Raw genomic sequence first — 23,761 nt, 5'->3', positions numbered from 1 at the left:
GAAGAGGAAAATGTTCCCTGGTTTTGGTGGGGGGGAGACACATTACACACCTGCTAATCCTTGCAGGTGAAATCAAGCTTTTGCCACTGCTCTGCCTATGTGCACACACGTGCATACACACACACAACGCGTGTGCACACACAATGTCCCAGACTGTTTCAGCCACGAGACCGGCTTTGCAGGGAAGCCGACCCGATCCCGTCTCCGCTCCCTCACTTCCCGCCTCACAGCAGTTCAGAGACGCAGCTTATTCATGTGGAAGACAAGGCATGTAATGCCTTCCTCGTGGGCGTGGCTGTGGACATTCAGGGAGCTATCTGCATATTTTACTGTGCACGGGTTTAGAGACCAAGGGAATAGACTCTACAGCCGTTGCCAGGACGTGAATTGTGGTTCTGCTACTGACAAGCTGTGTGACCCTGGGCACATTACTTAATTTCCTCGTGTCTTCATTTCCTCCATTAAAAAGAGAATAAAAGTAGTAACCTCCTTAGGGTTATTTAAGGATTAAACAAGTCGATATGTGTAAGGGTTACAACAGTGCCTGGCAGAGAGAGTGTTAGGCAGTGGTGAGCTTTTCTTTTCGTTCTTTCTTTCTTTCTTTTTTTTTTTTTTTTTAATTGTGTTTGAAATGTCTGGTGACTTTCTCTCACCCCAGCTAGACTGTCCCAGGAGGGAAAGGATCCTGTCTGAGTCCTGCCTGTCATGTTCACCACAGCAGGAGCATAGTAGGTCATTTGTTTGGGAGAGGAAGGAAAATGAGAAAGGGGGGAGAAAGGATTTCCTTGGAATGTTTTAAATAAGAGGGGGGTGGTGGAGATTGAAGGGGATGTGGGGGAGTCTGAGGTGGACTCCTGATAGGGACAGAACCTCCCCTTTTTCTCTGCTGCCCAAAACATAGTAGGAAGAATGACATGTGCTCTCTGTACATAAAGTAACTATTTTATCCAATGCCTTCATTTTCCCCTTGGCCAAGAATTATGTGTAGATGAACAAAAATCCTCCCTTCCTCCTTTCTTTCCTTTCCTCCCTCCCTTCCTATTCCATTCTGTTTCCTTCCTTCCTTCCTTCCTTCCTTCCTTCCTTCCTTCCTTCCTTCCTTCTCCCTCACTTCCTCCCTTCCTTCCCCTTCCTCCTTTCCCTTCCCTCCTCTCCCCTCCTCTCCCCATCCTTCTCTCTGTCCTTCTTCCCATAACAGTAGAATATGTTAATGGAAGTTTAAAAAGCCCTCCTGACCTTTGAGACCTTTGTTCTTTCCCTGTTTCCAGAATGTCCATGGGGCCTCTGCCAACTCCACTTCAAAGCAGAGCCTTTAAAGAAAGGGCTGCATTTTGTAGAATCTGGAGTCTCCTGCTGTCTCCAGGCCCTACCCTTAATTGCTGGAGTTTGGGGGTGTTTATACTAAGGGACAGGGACAGGACAAAGACACCTTCCAGGACAAAGATTAGACATTGTTGTCTCCTATACTCTCCCATCTATGACAACACACTGTCTCAGAGAAGGGAGAGGGTAGATATTAATCTTTCCATGTTACAGAGCATTACTTTGAGAGGCAGTGTCAAAAGTGGTTAAAAATTTGAACTTGGCTGTTGGTCACATGTGGATACCGAGTCCAACTTCACTCATTATTAGCAAATCCCTTTTGTTTTCTGAAACATGGTGGTTTCATCTATAAAATGGGCCACAGTATGCTTCCCTCCAAGAGTTTGGGTTCGGAATGGGTGGATGAGAACTTGGTGCCCTGATGCTGAAAGGACAGCCTGCCCTCCCTGAAGTTCCCTCTTGATTTATTTCCAGGAAAGCCCTTTGCATCCTAGAAAGCTCAAATGTGGAGCTGGACAGACTAGTCCTGAATCCCAATTTTAGGACTCATCATCTGTGTGACTCTGCCCATGCATGTCTTTGTGTCTTTATTATCCAGGTTGTTAATTGCACTTTTGCTCTGAGGATATTGTGATGAGGATTGTAGGCAGTAATGCTTCGGCATCTTCTAGGCACGTAGCACATCGCTCAACGCGCCACTGGAATGAAACAATGAAGGCACAATGACCATATTTTAGGCAGAGTTTCTGCACATGGGATTTCCGTAGACTGAATGCCCTCCCAGAGAAATGCCATAGGGAACACGTCTTTTGAGTTGAGCCATGTTCCCCACTGATCTATGTTTGTCATTTCCTTGGGTAGAATTTTCAATCAGGTAACAGGTGTGTATGGTGCTTGATTCAGAAGATACAAAATATTTGGAGGGGAGAGTGGTCTCCCTCTCTGCCCTGCCTTCAACTACTTCTTCATCCAGCATATCCGCTTCCGCCGTGAGTCTCCTCCCAGACACAGGCTATGGATGTCGATGTCAGTGACCGAAGATCTGTACCCAAACCAAAGGCTCCCTGTTTCCCTGCCCACGATGCGCCCCACCATGCTCTGAAGCTCTCCCTGCACTGTCTCGTCTCTAGGGCCAAGACTTTACCAATGCTTTTATGCCTCTCTTCCCACATTCTGTGCTTTTTCATTAACAATAAATAAATAAATAAATAAATAAATGCACAGAGAAAATAAATATATATATATATATCTGTATTCCTCTCTGCAGAATTAACTGCTATTCATATTTTGGCATATTTCTTTCTGGCCTCTTATCTTGATCATTTTTGGAACCCACTGTTCATTGCGTGTCAATGCGTCACCCGTGGCCCCACATTCCTGAGTGTGTCTCTGAAACCCCTGTCGCTCCCCTCTCTTCTTTTCTATCCACGCTGCCCCCTGCCTCACCCAGACCCTCATGCCTCTCACCAAGGGATCCCTGAGCCTCACAGCTTCCTGCCCTCTGCGGCACCCACTCTAAGGCATGGGTGCCATTGTCATGTCCTTCAGGTTGTATGTGACTAACGAACACATCCTCTTGCCCTGAGACCCTCCGTGATGCCCAAAAGCCAACCTCCGTGTGGCAGTGGAGCTTCTATCATGAGGCTCCCGTGGTCCTTCCCATCATCTCTCCACTCGCTGTTCCCCCGCCCCTCCCCGGCCCACGCTCCCCTATCCCCCCCGGGGTTGCTCAACTCTTACCTTTACCTGGAACTCCATCCTCTGCCACTGTAGCCCCATTCATCCTTCCAGCCCTGACTTAAATCCCCCTTCCTCCATAAAACCTTCTCAGGTCCTCTGTGTTGGGATGGATTGCTTTCCCCCATATTCTCAGCATCTCATTGTGGGGAAAAACATAACCATGAATTAGGTTAAAGCCTCCTTAGGATCCCATTTGTCTCCTGGACTAGCTTATGATCTGCCGGCTGGCAAGAACTGGGCTGTATCTATCTTTGTACCTCCAGTGTCTGGCTCTTGGCTTGGCATCCAGGAATCACTTGCTTGAAATGTATGTGAAATTAAGTTGCCCGAAGTGTTTTCTTAGAGGCAGGCTCATCATTACTAGTGACAATATAGCTATCAGTTAAGACCCACCACAAACCAGGTATTTTATGTATCCTATCTCCTTTCATCTTCATAGAAACCCTACAAGGTCAATAGTTATTGTCCATTGTATTTATTTTACATAATTATTTATTGTAATAAAATAGTTATTTTATTAAGAGAGAACCCAGGGCTCAGAAAAAGAAGGTGTCCTCTCAAGGTCACAGAGCTCACGGCTGCGAGACCATGGTTAGAACCCAGATCTGCCTCACCGCAGAGCTCCACCTCCGTCCATAAATCATGCTAGCTCCTATGTCACTTGGGATTTACAGAAAGAAGCCTGGGGACGGGGCTGCTGATCTTTGGGTCGGAGGAGAGATTTAACAAGCTCCAGGAGGCTTACGTGACTAATGGGTTGCTCTTCCTTTCAGGCGGAATCAGCTTTGGGAGAACCAAGGGGACTTCCGGTTCAGAGGCAGACGATGAAACGCAGCTGACCTTCTATACGGAGCAGTACAGGAGTCGTCGCCGCAGCAAAGGTAAGGAGTCCTGGGGAAGGTTCCAGAACCAGTGTTTGTAGGAGGAAAGCCTGGAAAGCAGACTCCATGCTCCGCGACAAACTCAACTTGTCTTCGACCCCGTCCCGACGCAGTTAACACAGCCTGGCATCCGAAACCCCCTCTAGACTTGGCGTTGGTCGTTTATGGCCTCCCCTTCCGTTCTTTATTTGCTCTCCGTCCTACCTCCTTCCTCAAAGGATTTGGGGAAGATTTTTTTAAGTTTATGCAGTGAAAGGAAAAAAAAAAAAATCCAGCACCGGAATGAAGTAAGTAAAGGGATCAGATGGAAAGCAAAATAGGAATAAGGAAAATGATTCAAACCCAGGTTGGATCGTTGCAGGGTGATCTCTGGCGTACTGTGGAGTGTAGTTCTTAGGAGGGGCTGGCCACTTAAGGCAGAGCTTTAATAGTCAATGTGCAAAGGGAAATGGGCTCAGCGGTAAAACGTGCAGCGTCTATGGGATAGAAGCATTTGTTCAGGAAACTCTTCTTACCAGCCACCAAGACCAGAGGGCAGGTTCTCTAGTACGTTCCTCTAAAGGGGACTCCTTTTGATTTTCATGAGAGTGTCTTCACCAGGTGAAATCCGTATCCTTCTCTCTTACAATGACCCGGTAAGGAGTCATCAGAAGCGGATGCAGGACTCCATAAAGGGCTACGCCTTGGGGCTGAGGTCCACAGTTCTCTGATGATCTCACATACTCCGAAGGGAGAATAGAGCATGTTTCAGGCAATCCCCTGTGAATGTCATTGCTCATCCCCGAGTATGGATGGGGAAACAGCTAGTTCAAGGTTGCAGTCTTGGAAGGGAACGGGGAGTGGGGGGTGGGGGGTAAAACATGTATTCCATGTCAGTGATTAACGAGAGTTCCGAGGGCTTAGACCTCCGAGGGCTTAGACCCAGAAAGTAGTCAGGGTCCTCTGGCAAACATGAAGGCAATTCATCAAGACATGTGGCCCTCTCACCTCTGCACACAGCGGGCTGAAGAAGTTCCTGGGGTAGGGAAGAGGGAAAGAATTGCTCTTGTAGAACGCATATGCGTGTGTTCCACGCGTGCCTGGTGGACACTTAAAGGGCATCGGTCACATAGCTGCCCTGGGCCACTTTTGCTCTTGGGCAAGTTATCTATCTCCCCTACACCTCAATTTTATCATCTGTGAAATGGGCCTCATAATCGCCTCATATACTCAGGGATGGATTTTGGTTAAGTTATATAAAATGTCTGTGATGGGGGCACCTGGGTGGCTCAGTCCGTTGAGTGTCAACCTCTTGGTTTCAGCTCAGGTCCTGATCTCAGGGCTTTGGGTCTGAGCCCTGTGTGGGTGTCTGTGCTCAGCGGGGAGTCGGCTTAGGGACTCTCTCTCCCTTTGCCCCTCTCCCTGCTCTCTTGTGTGCACTCCCTTTCTCTCTCTCTCAAATAAATAAATAAATCTTTAAAAAAAATTGTCATGGCACCAGGTACATACTAAGGGCAAATAAAATAGACCTTAGTAATGCCAATTCAGTTCTCATTGTGGGTTTCCCTGTGTCCCCACTCCTGGCACCTTTCACTGAAAAGACCCTGTGCCTCTGCAGTGATTGGAACAATCGGGCCTGCCTCTCCCACCTCCCCCAGCCTTGGCCCCCTGGTATCTGCTGCGTTGATTTCGAAGTTGGTGATGGATGATTCTTGACCTGCCTTCTCCCTCCACCAGTCCAGCAGCCAGAATTAGAGCTGGGGAAGTTGGTAGGTCTCCTCTGCAGGACTGGGCTGTTTACAGCTAATTGGAAAAACGTCCATCATGGAGCACGTCCCCTCGTAAATCGGAGCTAAACTTCAACAAGAAAAGCAAAAGCAAGCCCCAGGACTCCAGATAAACGGTTTGGCCCAATGCCTCCAAAGGCTGCAGAAGGCCAGGCTGTGCTTCTGGCTGAGTGGTGGGGGGAGGCAGGGCTGTGATGCATCCCCCCCCCGCCCATCCCCCTACCCCCCACCAGCTCTCCTGCCAGCTGAGTGCTGCTGCTTTGTCCCTCTGATTGTCCGCAGTGCTGAGTCCTTCTCTCTCTGCCTGTGGTTCCAGCCATGTCTTCCTCTTCCTTCTCAGGCCCCTGGGATGCTTGCTGGCCTGCTTGTTTCATGTTCTTGTTCTTGTTCCTGTCCTCTCCTTTTCCTCTCTCCTTCCCTCTCTCTCCTACGTCATGGCTTCTTTCTCTTCATTCTTCTCTTTCCTTTGTTCTCTTCTGCATTCGCTCTTTCTTCTTCTCTCCTTATTACCTTTGTCTCTTGTCCCCCTTTCCTACCGCTCCCTCCTCTTCTCTCCAACTATTTCCTGGTGGACCCTTCCTTCTTCCCTCCCTCCTTCCCTCACGTACTTCAAATATTTGTCAAGCACCAACGGTGTGTCTGACACTCTTCTAGGCATTAGGGACACAAATCAAACAACAGTTTTTAAAAGACCTATCCTCGTGGAGCTTGCATTGTATCAAAATATAAATATGTTAGATGGGGACAGATGCTCAGGAAGAACACTGTAGCAGGGAAGGGAATTGAGAGAGTCTGAAGGAGCTGCCAGTTTCAATGCCCTTCGCATAGGCTCCTCTGCCCTCTTTTCAAGGTCACGGAAAAGCCTTCCCGACACTGTGTGTGGTAGCGTCACGGTTATCAGTTCTGCTGGTGCTCGGGTTCTTTGCGCAGCACAGTGAATCCGGGGCCCCGTGCCTGTTTCTGCAGACACCACGGTCCTCCCCTCGAAGGGCTGTGACCCTTCCTTGCGGTTTCTTGTATGTGTAGGAGAGTTGAAGCATCTTCAGTGCTCCCTGCCCTCATGGGGAAGATGCACAGCACAAAAGTGAGCTGGGGAAAGTTTGGGAGCTCATGGGGGTGAGAGCGCCTTGGATCAGAGGAGTGAGAACTTGGTGCTTACAGGGAGCTGCCAGTCCCAGCCATGCCACCGACCAGCGGCGTCTTCTTGAACATGAACATTAATCTCTCTGCACATCAGTGTCCTCCTCTGACAAGTGAGGCTAGGGAAATTAAAGCTCTAGGGGGTGTTGTGAGGTTTAAAATCAGTTCGTGTCATTCGAGCTCGCAGGCAGGGGTGAAGGAGGGAGACAAGATGTGTAGGTGGTAAAGGGAGCTAAGTTGCCCGGGAAGGAGCACCAGGACAGGTGTGTGGGCAGATCCCCAATCTGGGCCAGCGCTGTGGGACCCCATGCAAGTCATTCCACCTGTCCAGGTGTCTGGCCTTTTCTCTGAGACCTGGGGGAGCCCAGGTCTCTGAGATCCCTTCATCATGCTGGCAGGACTGGCTATGTATGTTCGAGAATCCCCTGTTCATGAGAGGCACCTGGGCACCTGGCCTCATTTGCACCTTGTCTGCCCCCATCCCACATGCCTCTCTTCTTGCCTGGTTTTCTCTTTGGAGAGGTTGTCTGTCCCTCACCTTCGAGTGACTTCTGTCATCCCGTTGGCCTATGCCTTCACCGCCAGGCCTGCCCGAGCTCCACATGCCAACCCTCTCCCCGGCCTCTGCCACCACCATCCCAGCAGCTCTTCTTTCCACATGCAGTGAGCTGGCAGCTCCCTGCAGAGTCCCCGAGACCATGCAGGCCATCCTGACTGTCACAGGAAGAAGGTGCTAAAGTGCAATGAGGCCGGGGAAGAAAGATATAGAACATCCAGGAAGGGCACATCTCTACATACCAGTTGTTGGAAAGTGTGACCTCAGAGCGTTGGGAATCCATATTCATTCACCCTACCCCCTTCAGTTCTAGCTGCAAACAAACCCCAATCTAGGGGTAGGTGGACTGCAATTAGGGCGTTAAACTGTTGCCACCCTCTGAAGGGTTCGGAAGGGGGTCAGTACTGTGGGGTCATCTGATAGCATCAGGAGCTGTGGTTTCCAGTCCTGCATGGATTTGCCAGCAGTTCTCGGTATGACCTTAGCCACCACCTTAGCCAAGTCACTGCCTGTGTACGAGTCTCACCTCCCCAGTGGACAAGTAGAGGTTGAAAGGCGTGCTCAAAAGCAAGTCAGTGAACGTTGGTGAAAGTCTTCCCGAGGGCCACAAGTGGTGCTGGGCAAGGTAGTACATATGTGGGAAGACAAAGTGGAACTCGTTCTCTGGATGGTTCTGATTGTTCCAGCTTTGGGAAAAAGGAGAGATTGAGGAACGCTTGAGAAATCTGGGAGGGCTTCCTGGAAGAGTGGGAACTGGAAGCTGACTCGGGGCTCAGCCCTGTCTTTGTCGCTGTGTATCCATCATGGGACAGGAGCCAGTAGTCTCCATAGTCTTGGCTTTAAAATGGGGTGGCCATAGCACCCCCTTGGGGTGACTGTAAATGGGACCATGAGCATGTCCTTTGCAACTACAATGCCTAGCATCAATCTCCCTCCACCATCACTGTCATCCCAGTCCCTGTCACCTCCAGCCTTTGTCTGGAACTGCTAAAATCCCCTTCTCAACCATCTCACTGCATTCCAGCCCATTCTCAACCCTGCAGCCAGAGTGATCGTTTTAAAAATGTAAATAGGGGTCATGTTGCTTCTCTGCTTGGAAGTTTCAGTCTTTCCTTTTGCATTTCGATGGATGTGTTGAGTGGTCAGTCACCCATTTCCCCAGGGCTCTGTGTCCTCCTGCCACCCAGGCTTCTTCTCCATCACTCCCACATCTGTGCCACGAGAACTTTCGCAGACATTCTCTCCTGGAATGCACCCTCCACCCCCTGCGCCCCTGCCCTTTGTTTCACTGTGACATCTCCACGAACATGGCATGTCTTCAGTCATGCCATCCCACCTTAATTCCTGTGATCTTACCCTTCTGCAGACTTCCTCATCATTGTAATTTTACATTTACCAGCATGTTCGCTGGGGGGATGTTTGTATCCTCCAAAGAGCTGGAAGCATCACGAGGATAGGCACATGGCCATTTGTACCTAGATGTCCATCTCCAGCACCAAACACAGGGATGGTCCAGGGTAGGCACTGTACTAATATTTTTAAATGAATGGTTAACGAATGAATGAAAGAAAGTCCTGCCCCGGTGTCTTTATTATTATAAGTGCCCAGAGCACATGCTGCTTTTCTGTCTGCCCCTCTTACCTTTGCTCACTCCATTTCCACTTGCAAGAACAGAGTCTGCACTCCTTTCCTCTTCTCTTTTCTGCTCCTGGTGAGCAGAATTGAGGCCTCAGCCCTGTCTGTACTTCTACTTCAAGGCCCCAGGGAAGAACATGCCGGGTAGTGGGAGGAAGGCTTGAGTACTGAGATTGGAAACCCACTCTGTCTGGTTCTTTGAGCATATTTGGAGTATGTGCAATCTGAAGGGAGGTCACAAGTTCAGGAGCTTCCCCAGCAGAGAGGGATACACCCAGGGGTGATGGTAGAGAAAGGACATGGAGTGGGAGGAGAAGGAGAACATCTAATGGGGCTTTCCTACCTCGGTTTCTCTGTACCATGTCCCACAAGAGACGTATAAGTGGCATCAGATTCAGCTCGATCTGGCTGTGAATTCTGGCTTTGCCCCATCCCCTTGGTGTGGCCATGGTGGGCTTTTCATTTCTGAGCACATCCTTCTGTATAAAATAGAGCTGTCAACACCCACCTCCCAGAGTGAGCAACTCCAGAGATGGGAGGTTCCAGGACTCTGAAATTCTGTTCTTTCTCCTGAAATTTCCCTTTCCTTGAAAGCATCCTGAGCCCAAAATTAAGTCAGCTGAAATTTCATTTTTGGCAATAGGAGCTCCTGGAAAGAGATTTGTGATACATTCTGAGAATCAACCCTGGCTTCCGTGAGTCTTGGGGGTTTTTTTTATAAGGGAACTGAGACAGTCATTCAAAGGTATCTGGTCTAGCCAGGTAGAACACCATGAGCAGAGAACCATCGTAATCGATATGGCGAGTGGGCAAAAAGAGAGACAGAGAAACTAAGAAACAGAGTCTCTGTGGGTCTGGTAGGGTTTCCACAATCAAGAGTCAGCCACCTCTTTCTGTAAACGGCTGATTCATAAACATGTTCGTCTTTGCAGGCCTTGTAGTTACTGTTGGAACTCCTCAACTCTGCCATTGTCCCTTGAAAGCTTCCAAAGATAACACGTAAATGAAGGAACATACATGTGTCGCAAGGAAATGTTTCCAAAACAGATGTGGGTCCAGATTTCACCTGTGGCTCACAGTTTGCTGACTCCTGCCCTGAAACCTCCACACCACAGAGGGGGCCCTCATCCGTAGGACCACTGCAAGAAGCATGAGCAAAATCTCACAATGCCTTGTGAAATGAATCTGATTTCATTTCATGCATGATCTTGCTGCCTAAAGGAGTCTATTTGTCAAGCACAGAGGTCTGTGTATGGTCAAGGAAATAACCATTCAATCCATCACTTGTCTGGGCGCCGACAATTCTGCCTGTGTCCCACAGGATTAACTAATGAAGTAGCTGGAGATGATAGAGTCCCGCTGGGCAGAATTTCACCTTTATGAACCAGAGGTAGGGGATGTGTACTGAAGTCTGTAACCCTACTGCTAACTCGCTCAGTGACCTTTGTGAAGCATGTGCCCTCTGAGGGCCTCAGTTTTCCCATCTGTCAAACAAGGATATGGGCGTCTCATGCCATCCGGTCTGAAGCTCATTGTAGTCTAACTCATATTTATGGACTCAACAACCTTACTAAGCAGGATGCTGGGCATTGTGGGAAACAGGGGCCGCCAAGCCTCAAGGTGGTCATAAACTCCTAGGGGGTGCCGTGGTTCACACAGAGAAGTGGTGCTGATCAGGAGAAGCTAGTGTATAGTAGGAGGTCCAGATGAGAAGGCCAGATGGCCTGTCCAGCCCCAGGCACAGTACTGAGCTGCAGACAGAGCTGCCACAGCTGCTGGATGATTCCAGCAGCGTGAGTACTCAGCGTGGGCCTCCTGGCCTAGCTCTGCGTGGGCGGCTCTGTGGCCTTGGGCTACTGTCTCTCCCTTTCTGAACCTTGCTCTTCTCATGAGCTGGTTGCCCAGCCAGTTTTAGAAATCCACATCTTCCTATTCCCAGTCTCATGCACTTTCCTTTAGGCTTTGCCAATTAGTTCCCCAGCAGAGACAATGAGAGCATAAGTGCCCCCCCAATTTTGCCTCTTTCTTTATTTTAGTTACTTGCTTTAATTCGGCAATTCTTAAACTGAGATTTTCTGTCACGATGAGAACTCTTGAATCGTTAACAAAACCTTGTGCTCATCTGTATGGATGTATGATATTTTTTCTTTGTGCTTCTCCCCAGCAACACAACACACACACACACACACACACACACACACACACACACACGTACACATATGGTTTAATCCTCTCCTAGAGAAAGAGGACAGGCGAGGGAAAATTCAAGCCCTGTCTGCAGGAAAGGAGGCCTTTGGGATTGAGGGTAGGAGACTGTGCAGGTGGCGGTGGGGGATGGGTGGGCGTGCTGTGGAGACTCAGGGGAATGGGCATGGGGTGGAGTGAAAGTTTGGCAGAACAGGACCTGCATAGTGTGATGGCAGAGGCTACATGGTGCAGTGGGGAAGGGGGTGGTGGGAGGGGCATAGATGGCAAGAACTGGGAAGAGCCTGAGTCTGTGGTTTAGAGAATAATGCAGATGGGCTGGAGACATGAGCAGGAGACATGCCCTGATGGCTGTGGTCCCCACCCCACCCTTTATCTGTCCTTTGCTATCAAACCACAGGGTTTTTTCAGTCCTAAGGAAAGGACTTGTAACTTTTTTTTTTTTTAAGATTTTTATTTATTTATTTGACAGACAGCGATCACAAGTAGGCAGAGAAGCAGGCAGAGAGAGAGGGGGAAGCAGGCTCCCTGCTGAGCAGAGAACCCGATGTGGGGCTGGATCCCAGGACTCTGGGATCATGACCTGAGCCGAAGGCAGAGGCTTTAACCCACTGAGCCACCCAGGTGCCCCAATTTGTAACATTCTATGTAGAGTGAAACCAAAGCTCAGGAAAGGGAAGTATTTCCCCCAAGTTTACAATGTTGCCTTTTCAAATGGCAAAGCAAATGGGTCAACATTTTTAACAGTTGTTGAATCCCCGCAAAGGGTATATGGATGTTCTTTGTACCATTCCTCTCCTTGCCGCTTTTCTATCGGCTTGAAATTCCTTCTAGACTAAAAGATGAAGTCAACAGTTGCCCTTTTCGGGTAATGGTAGGATTCTGAAACAGCAGGCAGGGGTCCAGATCCTTGCTGTGCTGTTTCCTAGCTGTGTGACTTAGGGAAAGGCATTTTCCTTCTCTGAGCCTGTTTGTCCTGCATAAAGGAGGACAAATCTAGTATTCATCCTTCTACTCTCCCTTAAGCTCAGCCTGAGGATTAAAGGAGATAATGTGTGCACAGGCTCTGTTTACATAGAGGGCCTGCCTCGTGATCACTGTTCACTCAATGGTAACCAGTGAGGCACAGCAGAAAGACGTTATGGCCTTTTTACCAATGTGCTGATCTGCACATTTGTCTTGCTTCTGGGAAAAACAAAACTAAACAGAAACAAAAACAAGACTAAACATTTTCAGTAAGAACATAAATTTGATGGGGATGACTTCCTGGGGACATCGTGGTACGGGTTTTCCCTTTGCCATCCTCTTCCCTCGCCTCCAGTCAGCCTCTATGGCAGGCGCATCTGCTGGCTGCTCGCTCTAAGCCAGCCTTCAGGGCACATCCCTAGGACCTGTTACTAGAAAAGGCCAAATAAACACCAAAGACAGAAGGATTGGCATTTAATCATTCTCTAAGCCTTTGTAGCTAGAGTGACCTGGAAAGAAGGCCTCCGGTGCCCAGGCTGTGGAGGGAGGGAGTGGTGTCAGGGATGAGGGATAGGTGTTCCTGGTATGCAGGGGATCCAGGACTGAGAAGCAAGGCTCCAAAGTCCTTATTTCTCTCAACCCCATTGGCCCAGCTGGCCTCCTCCTCCCTGCCCAGCTGGGACTCCTAACGAGGAACGCATGACAAAGTCTTAGCTGGGGGCTCAGACATGAGAGCTGGCCATCAGCAGTAGGATTGTCAGGTGATCCAAGCCGTGGACATGGGCATGGGGAAAGCAGGGACAGGTTAGGTTGGGGTGGAAAGCCAGGAAGCAGGAGTGTTGGGTGAGCTGGGAGGGAAGTAGGAAGACAGGGACAGAGAAAGGAAGCACCAAGCAAAACCATACCATGACTACTGGAAGTTTCCAATCCCAGGTGTATGAGACTTGAGCAAGGTTTTGGGCCTCTGGTTCTTATCTGTCAACGAGGGAGGCAAAACTTGACTCTCTCTAAGTTCTTGTTGACGATACCATGCTGAGTGTCCATGATAGAGATGTAGACAACCAGGAGGGAGGAAGAGGAAAAGAACAGAAGAAACAGCGTGGGATTTCTTGAGCTCTGACTAATGCCACTCTGTGCTCCTGATATGCATTGTCCCATAGATTCAGAACAGGACTGTGAAAAGGGAGGATTTTCATCTTCATTTTACAGATAAGGACACTGAGTTCTAGACAGCCATGAAGGAAGGGGATTTGGACTTAAGTAGTTTGGTTTCAAAATCCGGTCAGACCATTATGTGATTGAGGAGATGCGTGGAACATACGTATCATAGTACCTGGAACAAGGTGAGTGCTAGGACAGGAGGTCGACACCCGCATCTGTGCTGGTGCAGAAAGCCTGATCAGATCCCAGACAGCTTCCTGGTGTCCTCTCTAAGCCCTCCATGGACCACCTGCTCTGGCAAGAGCTAGGGCCAGGAACAAGAGTGGTCAGAACCAGCTCAGACGCTAGGAAGTTAGCTCAGTATGGAGGACAAAGGTGGCATCCATGGGGGGCGACCTTCCCGGGCACTGCCAACAGTAAGGGTCCTGATATCGGGTCCAAGGAGGAAATCATGGTAGAACATTAGTGCTCTATTGGAGCCATCCCATACCAGTTTGTAAGAGCATCCTGTGCTTTTCATTCCCAATTCCGCTCTGAGTGATGCCACATTGGTAGCTTATCATCAGCCACTGTAAAAGTATTCACACCATGGACATCAGCCAACACAGCAGTGCAAGCTTCCCCTTCCTCCTCAGAGAGCCCGTTGTTAAGCATTTACCAGCTCCCCATTGAGAAGAATTGTCAGTAAGAAGGAAGAATTTAGGGGCGCCTGGGTGGCTCAGTGGGTTAAAGCCTCTGCCTTCGGCTCAGGTCTTGATCCCCTGGGATCGAGCCCCGCATCGGGTTCTCTGCTCAGTGGGGAGCCTGCTTCCTCCTCTATCTCTGCCTGTTTCTCTGCCTACTTGTGATCTCCGTCTGTCAAATAAACAAATAAAAATTCTTAAAAAAAAAAAAAGAAGGAATAATTTAACCACAGGCTGGGCTGCGAGGACCATGTTGTAGGAAGAGTCTAAACCTTCATATATTTTCCTAGGGGACAGTGCACTGGGAGTGGGACAAAGCAAACCCCAAAGTCCAAGGGTCCATGCCCTGAGTCTCTTTTCAGAAATAGAGGACAGGGTCCACTGGGGAGGCTGAATGTTTAGGGCCCGAGGAGGAGGTTGGACCCTCTGGTGCTACCCACTCGAGGGAAGGACAGTCCTAGGACCTGGGCCAGGTCAGAGTCAACAGCAGGAGAGGCGTCCTCAGCTGTGCGGTGAGAAGGACTGTTGGAGCTATGTAGTTCTGTGACCCAGATGAATCTCAAAATCACTTGGAAAGATTTTTAAAAACACCATTTGCAAATAACACTTATCTCAGACCCATTACCTGGGAATGTCTGGTCAAGGGGTGTGAGTATTTGTATACAATCCTTTCCAGCTTCTCATTTTCAGCCACAGTTGAGAAAACCAATCTACACTTTCCTTGACCTATTAGCCACCAGCATGCACACCTGTTCCTCTTTTGGCATTGGGCCCCCATAGAGTGCACCCCACACCCTGTCTTTCCCAGGCTGGGAACTTGAATAACAATTGTAGGAGGAAGGAGGAAAGGCTGCAACAACCATGTATCTATCCAGTTCTGCGTTTGTGCCTGGTCCCTTGCTTAGTCATTCATCTTCCTACATGATCAGTTACTGCCCTGGTTTGTGAATGTAAAAGAATGAAACAGACACCAGGCAGAGTGATTTCTCCAAGGTCACAGAATCAAAATGACCTTTCAGGTCTGAGGCTTGTCCCCCATTTTGTTTGGCTCCAAAATCTGATGTCACCACACCCAAGTATCGGCCTCCAGGAGCATCTTCCCTCTTATCGTAACTCTTGCCCTGGTAGTTAGCTGTTTGTGATTTGCAGTAGGTGGATACCTTCTTCTGGAAGGTTCTGATAGCTTACGCAGGCTTTCTGGGGGAGATTCTAGTTTCCCTCATGGAAGGATGAGACTGGGAGTTTGGACTTCTCTTCCTAAAAGAACAGTCAAATGCAGAAACCTAGCTTTGATCTACACCTGAGTTTGGCCCTATTTAGGAAGACGTTAGAGAAGAGAAAATTATGTTTTCAGAACTGTTATGGGCTACAAAGCCTTCTGTCTGATGTCTCTCTTCTCTCCCTTCTCTCACACCTCGGAAGAAATAGACATTGTTTTTTCATTGATGGGTTTCTTTTTTTCTTTTAATGATTCCTCCCAGACTACCTCTCCCCAAACCCCCAGAAACATCAAGTATGCGAAACATCATGTTGGCAAAGGAGGGTTCCTTGAATGCAGAGAGGGAGGCAGACAACTTCAACCCCTCCCACCCAACAATCCAGCGATGGTCCCTGAAATATTGTTTAAACTGTTCTCAGTTCTCCTCCTCCCTTGTGATGCCAACCAGCTCAGCACCTGACAGCCCAGCCCTACATCGAAGGGAGGGAGACGGCTGGCAGGAATCAAATGGGAGACCAAAGGCGATAAAGCAAACATGTCGTTTTTAGTTGCTTACCCTAGCGAGAAGGAATAATCAGTCTCTCTTGCTTTCTTGTTTTTCAACTAGGCTCAGCAGGATTTCCCCCCCTTTTCCTTACAGTAAAAGATTGTGACTCTCTGCTTCCCACCCCAAGCACCAACATTCTGTCATCCCCATTTTTTGCAATCCTCTGGGATGGCCAAGATTCTCTTACCTTTGCAAAACTCTTTCCCAGATAAAGAGGTGAATGTGCCGGTCGTGACTGCCTGCTGTGTGTCAGGTGCATTGCAAGAGGTTGCACGTGTGACCTTATTCAGTCCTGGCTCTCACTTTGGGAGATCTTGGACAAATTGGTTTACTTTCCAGGTCTTGGTTTCTTCCTCTCAAAAATGAAGGTTATAATCCCACTTTACAGGATTTATGTGATTACTAAGCAGAATTGCGTGTCACTAGAGTATAAGAAATATGAATGAAGATAGGAAAAAAGGTTGGGAAGGGATCAAGAAAAACATTGAATGCCAAGTTCACTCATTTTATTCTCTCATTTAATCCACTAATATTTACTACATGCCTAATTCTGGTGAGAATCCAAGCTAAGGACCAGGTATATAATGGCAAAGAGACCAATGACGAGACCACCTTCGTGAATCCTCCAGTCTTACAAGGGAGAAAGGGGAAGGAAGAGACTATTTCCCAAGTAAACAACAAATGAATATATCATTTCAAATGTTGAGAATTGCCTTTGAAAAAGAAAAGCAAGGGGGAGCTAAGATAATGGGGAAATTGATGAAAGGCTAAAAGGCATCCTTGAAGAACCCATATTAAAGCTTATATTTGAGGGATGAATGCATGGGGGTGGCCAGGTGCTGAATGAACGCATCCCTACGTGAGCCAGAGAGAACTTGCACTTGAACCTACATGAAATGGGGAACCCAAGACGGTTTTTGAAGAAGAGAGAACCATCCTCCTGTGTCCGTTTTAATAAAATCAGTCTGTCCACAGTGGAAGAAGAACGGGAAGGAGGACAGACTAGAGGCGGTAGACCAGTTGGGTGGCTATTGAGGGAGCTCACTGGGGATCTGTGGGAAGGGCTGTCTATCGGGAAATGTGGAAACCCAGTGAGAACCCAATGGCTGTCTGGCTCTGACAAGGTGAGCCGGGGAGGATTGCTGACGACGAGCGTGGGATTCTGGCATAGGGGTTAGAGAGAGAATCACGGAGCTAGGGAAGGGCAGAGCAGCAGACCTTCAGGAGAGAAGGAGATAAGCTTGGTGTTAGAGCTGCTGTCTTTGAGGTGCCTGTAGGACTACCAGACGGAGACCTCGCTAGCCAGCTCTGAGCACAGCAGAGCACTCACTGGGAAAGGAGAGAAGGCCTCCTCACTCCATGGCTGTGTATTCACTCTCTCCTTCTGTGTGATGCATTGCCACAAACATGGAAGCTCCAAGCAACACACATTTATTGTCTCACTGTGGTTCTGGAGGCCAGATGTCTTGTCAGGTCCAAACTGGGTTCTCTGCCCAGGCTCTGAAACCCAGGAGTCGGCTGGGGCTTCCCTCGGCTGAGGGCCCTCTTCCAAATGCATGGGATTGTTGGCAGAAGTCCTTTCCTGCTGCTATCTGACTGACATGCCTGTTTCCACTGCTGCTGTCAGCCAGGGACCCTCCCAGGGCTCGGAGGCCACCTTCTGGCCCTTTCTTGTGGTCCTATGGGGCAGCTCTCAGCATGACTATTGGCCTCTTCAAGGCCGGCAGGAAGGCATCTCTTAGAATTAGACTCTCTTCTTTCAAGGCTCCAGTCTCTTTTCCTTTTAGAGAGAGAGAGAAGGGGAGAGTGCATGTGAGCACATGGGAACAAGAGGGGAGGGGCAGAGAGAGAGAGAGAATCTTAAGCAGGCTCCACGCCCAGCGCAGAGACCAATGTGGAGCTCGATCTCATGACCCTGAGATCATGACCTGAGCCGAAACCAAGAGCCTGACGCTCAACCCAATGAGCCACCCAGGTGCGCCAGCCTCAATCTGTTTTTTGGGCTCGTTTTATTTGGCCGGACCCATCCAGGGTAAATTCCTTGATGGTCAATTCACAGTCAACTGATTTGGGACGTTAACTACATCTGTAAATCCCTTCACTTTTGTCAGATAACAGGTAGCTTAATCTCGAAGAGGTACCACATCATATTCACGGTCCCACCTGCATTCAAGAGGAGGAGAATGTGCAGTATGTTTAGGAGGTGGGAATCTCTGGGCCATTTTAGATTGAAGCCACCACTGGGTGATCAATGGAGGCATGGCAGGAAGAGACTATCCTAGGAGAAGGTGCAAACCGGAAACTGAAAAGGCCCAGGGCGCCCCCCTCAGTCATGCGTCCTGGTTTGAAAATGTTCTTCAGTCAATATTGCAGGTACAATCAAACCCCTTGGTGCTCCATGAGAAGGAAGCAGATGCCCCAGGTCAGAGCTATTTGATAAGAACAGCTTCCAGGCTGCAAGATGTAGGGATTTGGGAGAGATCAGTAATTAACTCAAGACGCATGACGCCATACAGTACCCCAGGTCACTGACTCATACCCATTCTGGGTTGGACTGGTGAAGGATGTCTCCTCCACGGCTTCCACTGAGCAAATTTGCTAACTATATTCTTCTTCTAATTACAGTAGATTTTAGAAAAAATGGCGTCAACCACAGCTCTTCACTCAAATGTTGGGGGAACCTTGGGCAAGTCTTTTTGGCTTTTTGGCTTTCCATCCATTCAGCTGGGATATGGTATTTGAATAAATTTGAATAAATTATATATGAGGCCTCTTGAAGCTATGAAATTCTGTCCTTTTTTGTGATATATCTGAATTTTATTTTTATTACTATTTCTAAAATTTTTTATTAATGTATATAATGTATTGTTTGCCCCAGGGGTACATGTCTGTGAATCATCAGCTTACACATTTCACAGCACTCACTAGAGCACATACCCACCCCAATGTCCATCACCCAGCTACCTTCTCCATACCTTCCTCCCCCCGGCAACCCTCTGTTTTGTAAGATTAAGAGTCTCTTATGGTTTGTCTCCTTTCTGATCCCATCTTGTTTCATTTTTTCCTTCCTTACCCCCCACAACCCCCCATCCTGCCTCTCAAATTCCTCATATCAGAGAGATCATATGATAATGGTCTTTCTCTGATTGACTTATCCTTTTATCACTTAACACACATTATAGATTCCAGGAACACTGTGGCTTTCTTAGGAATCATAGGTTAATAAGACATGGTTCCAGCCTTTCAGAAGCTCTCTCTGTGGTTGCCGTCCACAGAGTAAGTGAAGACCACTGACCTCTAAGCTCATCTCTTCATTCTGAGAACATCCAGGGAACTAAGATGTTTTAACCCCGTTATGGGTGACATACCTTTTTTTGTCTTTTTTTTTTACTTTTTTTTCACTAATATAAACTCATAGTAATACCACTGGAGGCAAATAGAAAAATAGAATCTAGCAAGAACCTCCTAGAAGAAAGAGCTCATATCATTTTTCCCCATCCTCCTTTACATATATATTCTTCCCCATCATTGTAACTATAATCAACACACACATTTGCATTTCATTTTTTTTACTTGACATTTTATCATGACCATATTTTTTCCATGACACTACCCATTTTTCATGATGCTGTAAACCTGAAGATAGTAATTGTAGCATAATCCGTAATACTGAAAAATTAGAATGAGCGTGAGTATCCAACAGTAGGGGAATGGCTAAGTAAACTAGACGCATCAACTTGATGGAATATTATGCAACCAGATAATTGTGAAGAATGATTTTTTAGGAAGGGTGGGATTTATAAGCCACAATAAGTACTTTCGAAGACAAACAGAACAATTTGTTTTAAAAAACATGTGGGTGAATCACAATAGGTTATATATATATATATATATGTATATCCTTCTGGTTATCATTTTTACCTTGCCTGTCCTCAAAACAGTTGCTGAAGGTAGCCCATTGTACGGTGTTTAATGTCTGGTCTTTGGAGCCAAACACAGCTAGTTATGAGTCTTGGCAGAGTGACCTTGGGAAGGTCACTCTATCCTTTTGGCCCCTGCTTTTCTCAACTGTGTAATAGCATACGCATGGTTTCTTCTGATAAGAACGGTCTTGAGGTTGAAATGGAATAGTACAAGGAAAGCACTCAGCACAGTTCATGGCAGGTGATAAGTGATGATTAGATGGTAGTAGCATCAGGTCTGGCCTGTCCAGTTTATATACTAGGAGACTATCTTAAGTAGCTAGGTCAGATGATCTCAAAAGCGTATAAATTGCTTTGAAATCTTGAAAAAGATTCTCCCTCTTTTGTTACTTATTCAAACCATTGTGTATCTGGTCTTAGAACCCTTGAAGGCCTGAAAGTATTTCATTTTAACCTAATGAGGTAAAAATAAAAGAAGATAAAGAAGAATCAAAACTAAATATCCAGGTGGAAAGAGACGTGGACCTTGAGAATGAGCTCTTTGTGTTCTCTCCTTGAAGGATGTTTTGATTAAAGGTTACTTGTCCCTCTTGGCATGGTTCACAACCCTGTGTACCTAGGAAGCACTTGTGGGCTTTCAGAACCAAATGCTTATGTTTGGACTTCGTCCAGAGATCGATTTAATAGGTTTTGGGTGGAGCCTGGGCATCTCCAGTGTTTCAGGAAAGCTCTCCGGGGGGTAGCTATCATTAAGAAATTACTGCTTTAGGGAACTACATCAAAGATGGCCAGAAATGGGGACCACCACTCTGAGGGCATTTTCAAGATGGCTTTCAGTCAATGTCTCAGTAGTAAGAAATAAATTCTGTGGCTTCGGTCTCTCTTTAGCAAAACAGATAATACTTCTCTGATGACTTTCTTGGCTCTGCAATTCTGTGATTCCAGTTGCAATGTAATTTTCATTGTTGTTTTTGTTCTCTGAACAGAGGTAAGATAAAGTTGTGGAAGCCATGTGCTCAGGACTGAAGAGGTTAGGTTTGGGAGTCTTGAGATACATAGGGACCGTAAATCATGGATGGCTCTCCAGAGTGGCAAATCAACACGTAAAGAAAGAATGGGAACGATCTGAAAACAAGAAGAAAAGAGGCTTTTCCAATCCCCCCAAAAGACCTAGAAGAGGCATCTCACCATTTAAGTTCAAGGTAATTTAAATTCCCAAGACTCTTCCTGAAAGCCTGCTCTGTGGACTCTGGGAATAGGGAGATATGAGAAGCACTGGTGGGTCTCACAATCTGGTAGAAGGAGGCAATCCACCAGAGTGTGGAAAGCACTCGATGAGGGGGAGGGGTAATGAATTCCACGATAGCACAGAAGAAGAACACCAGACCGGTTGGTGCAATCCCTATTATATAATAGGTGTGGTAGCTGAGTTTTGAAGAACAAGATGGTATTGTTGGTTGAAAGAAGGTAGGAGAAGATTATTCCAGACAGAGGAAACTGGGAATAGAGAGAGACTGAGTAGAATGCCTGGCATATTATAGGCCCTCAAAATAATTCCTGTTGAGAAAGAAGGAAGGAAAGAAGAAAGGGAGGGAGGGAGGGGAGAAGAGATTGTCTAGTTCATCTCACTGAAATAAGAAGTTTGAGGAGAGAGAGCCAGGGGTGACATTGGCTAAGTGATTTGGGCTTGATCAGGATGATGATGAGAAGCCATCACAGGAGTTCAATAAAGAAGTGATGTTTTCAGGTATGTTTTGTAGAAAGGTCACTCTAGCTCTTGTGGAAGCTGGGATGGAGAGGGACAAGAGGGGTGAGGCAGACCAGGTAGGAGACTGTTAGAATAATCCAAGTGACAAATGATACCATGTGGCCTAAGGCAGGAGCAGTGGGGATGGAGAGCATCTCCTTTATTACAGGATGGACTCACAGGCCACACCCACCTACCTGCCTCATGTGGTCCAGCCCCATCACCATGGCAACAACCTCTTTAACATCCCTGGCCAGAGAGAAGGATAACAACTCTTACATCTGCTCCTGGAGGTCCTGCCTCTCTCTCTCTCTCTACTTCTTTTTTACTTTTCCTTTTTTTTCTTCTTTTTTCCCCTTTGATTGTATCTGATCCAGCCTCACTGGGTAATTGAGTGTTTGAGAGTGAAAAATTATCTCAGCAGCTTGGCCCTTATCTTGACAGCGAAGCAGCACTTTTAATTTAATTTTGTTCGGAGACGCATGGGTAACAAATTTCACTAATCGCCTGGCTGTCGCCTTCCGCATGGTAACGAGCCGTTTGTTACCAGGCAGTCCCGCGTAAATACATGTGGAGGAGCAGGCAGGGGACAGAGACAGGGGTTAGGGAGGAAAGAAAGGACAGTTACAATCAATGTGCACTAAGCTGGGGGTCTGCCGTCAGGTGTGGGATCAGAGATGGGAAGCAGGCTGTGTAACACGAAGGGGTTTCAGTGCTAAATTCCTGAGAGCCCCTGTCCTTGCTCTGCCTCCTTCAATCTGGGTGCCACTCCGAGCAGGCTTTGCAACTCTTCTGCATCTTAAAAAGTTTCCAATCTGTAAAGCAGGGATGTTAATACCCCCTACCTGGCCAGATGTTGAGAATTAAATAAGAAACTATATAGTAACTTAATATCCCCTCTAAGCATTATGCTGTGATATTTTCAGCACTCATAGGGACCTTCAAAGAACAAGTCTGCCCCCTCCATCCAAAGTTTAATTTCTTTCAGCACATCCACCCCAGAATATTGTCTGGCTTTTGCTTGCATTCCTCCAAAGATGGAGAGCTCACTCACTACTGAGGCAGCCCAATAGCTCTGGCTCTCAGAAGTGTCTTGCTTATATGGGTGTGAAATATGTACCCCTCGAAATTTCTATCCTAGTTTAGCCCCTGCCTTGCCTTCTGGACGCCAGCCAAAAGTAAATTCACCACCTTTTTCTAAGTGAGCCTTCTCCCCCTCAGATTTGGATATGGAAATAATAGTGTTTATCCTCACCCACAAGTCTTCTCATTTCTAGCTCAAAATACCCAGAGGTGATCAGTGCTAGAAAAGCCCTTATATTAGTCATGTGGCACCACTTTGCATTTTACATATGGGGAAGCTGAGTCCCAGAGGGAGGAAAAGAAATTTTAAAATAGCTGTTATTTATTGAATATCCATTATCGGTCAAACACTTTGCCTGTATTTATCTCATTTAATCCTTGCAATACAAGGTCTGATCCTGGCTTTATAGATGAGAAAACTGAGATACAAAGAAGGAAAGCAGCTTGCCCATGTCACAGTTGTAATGAGGATTAGAGAATAGAGATTTAAACGCATGTGTACTTGCAGGGGCTGCAAGCTTTTGTGTTTCAATGTTTGCCTCAAATTGCACAGCAAGTTACTGGTAGATGTGGGGCAGGGAATGAGGTTCCCTGACTCTGGTTCCACAGCCACGCTAGAAGAAGGTGCATCTCCAGACATTCCTGTGTAAATGGTGGTAGAGGTTCCCATCCTCTCTGTAGTGTCTGGACTAGAAAACAGGGGAGACTGTGACAGAGAAAACAAGATAGCCAGTCTGTCTCTCCCCCTCCCCCCCACAAACACTGCCAGCCTCCAGTCCACGGATCCTTGGTTCTGGATTTATGAGCCTTCTTGGTGTCTTTCTTTCCATCCGAGAGGGCTTGACTCTTCCCTCTCTCAGCTAATTAAAAACCCCAGGCTGGGCCGCCAGCCTTGGATCAGAGGCTGCTGGGCAGAGGCACTGACGGCTGCTCAGATAAATCACTCCCTGGGGCCAGGGGAGGCTGGAGCATTTGTGAGAGGGGCTGGGCCCATTCTGCACTCCCCTGGGGGGCTTGGGGATTGCTATAAATGGACCATGTCCACCCCTAGTCACCCCCAGAAGGGGTTTCATTAGGACAAGGAAGGTAGGAATCACCCAAAGCTGATGGGGAACCATCGGCCCTGGCATCACCTTCCAAAAGCCTCTGCTAGATTGTCACCTCCCTCTTACTCCTTTCATGGCTC

At 47.6% G+C, this 23,761-nt stretch overlaps 1 protein-coding gene across 3 annotated transcripts in view; it reads left to right on the top strand.

Moving 5' to 3' along the window:
- Nucleotides 1-23,761, top strand: part of ASTN2 (astrotactin 2) — an 851,408-nt gene that overhangs the window by 292,946 nt on the left and 534,701 nt on the right. For all 3 annotated transcript variants that reach the window (XM_032865713.1, XM_032865714.1, XM_032865712.1), the window contains one exon: nucleotides 3,837-3,944. In XM_032865713.1, coding sequence (XP_032721604.1) covers nucleotides 3,837-3,944 — 108 coding nt within the window. The remainder of the gene's footprint in view (nucleotides 1-3,836; nucleotides 3,945-23,761) is intronic.

Source organism: Lontra canadensis, unplaced genomic scaffold (assembly GCF_010015895.1).
Source record: "Lontra canadensis isolate GAN:19392208 unplaced genomic scaffold, GSC_riverotter_1.0 scaffold30, whole genome shotgun sequence".
NCBI lineage: Eukaryota > Metazoa > Chordata > Mammalia > Carnivora > Mustelidae > Lontra > Lontra canadensis.
This window is presented reverse-complemented; position numbering and strand designations above follow the sequence as displayed.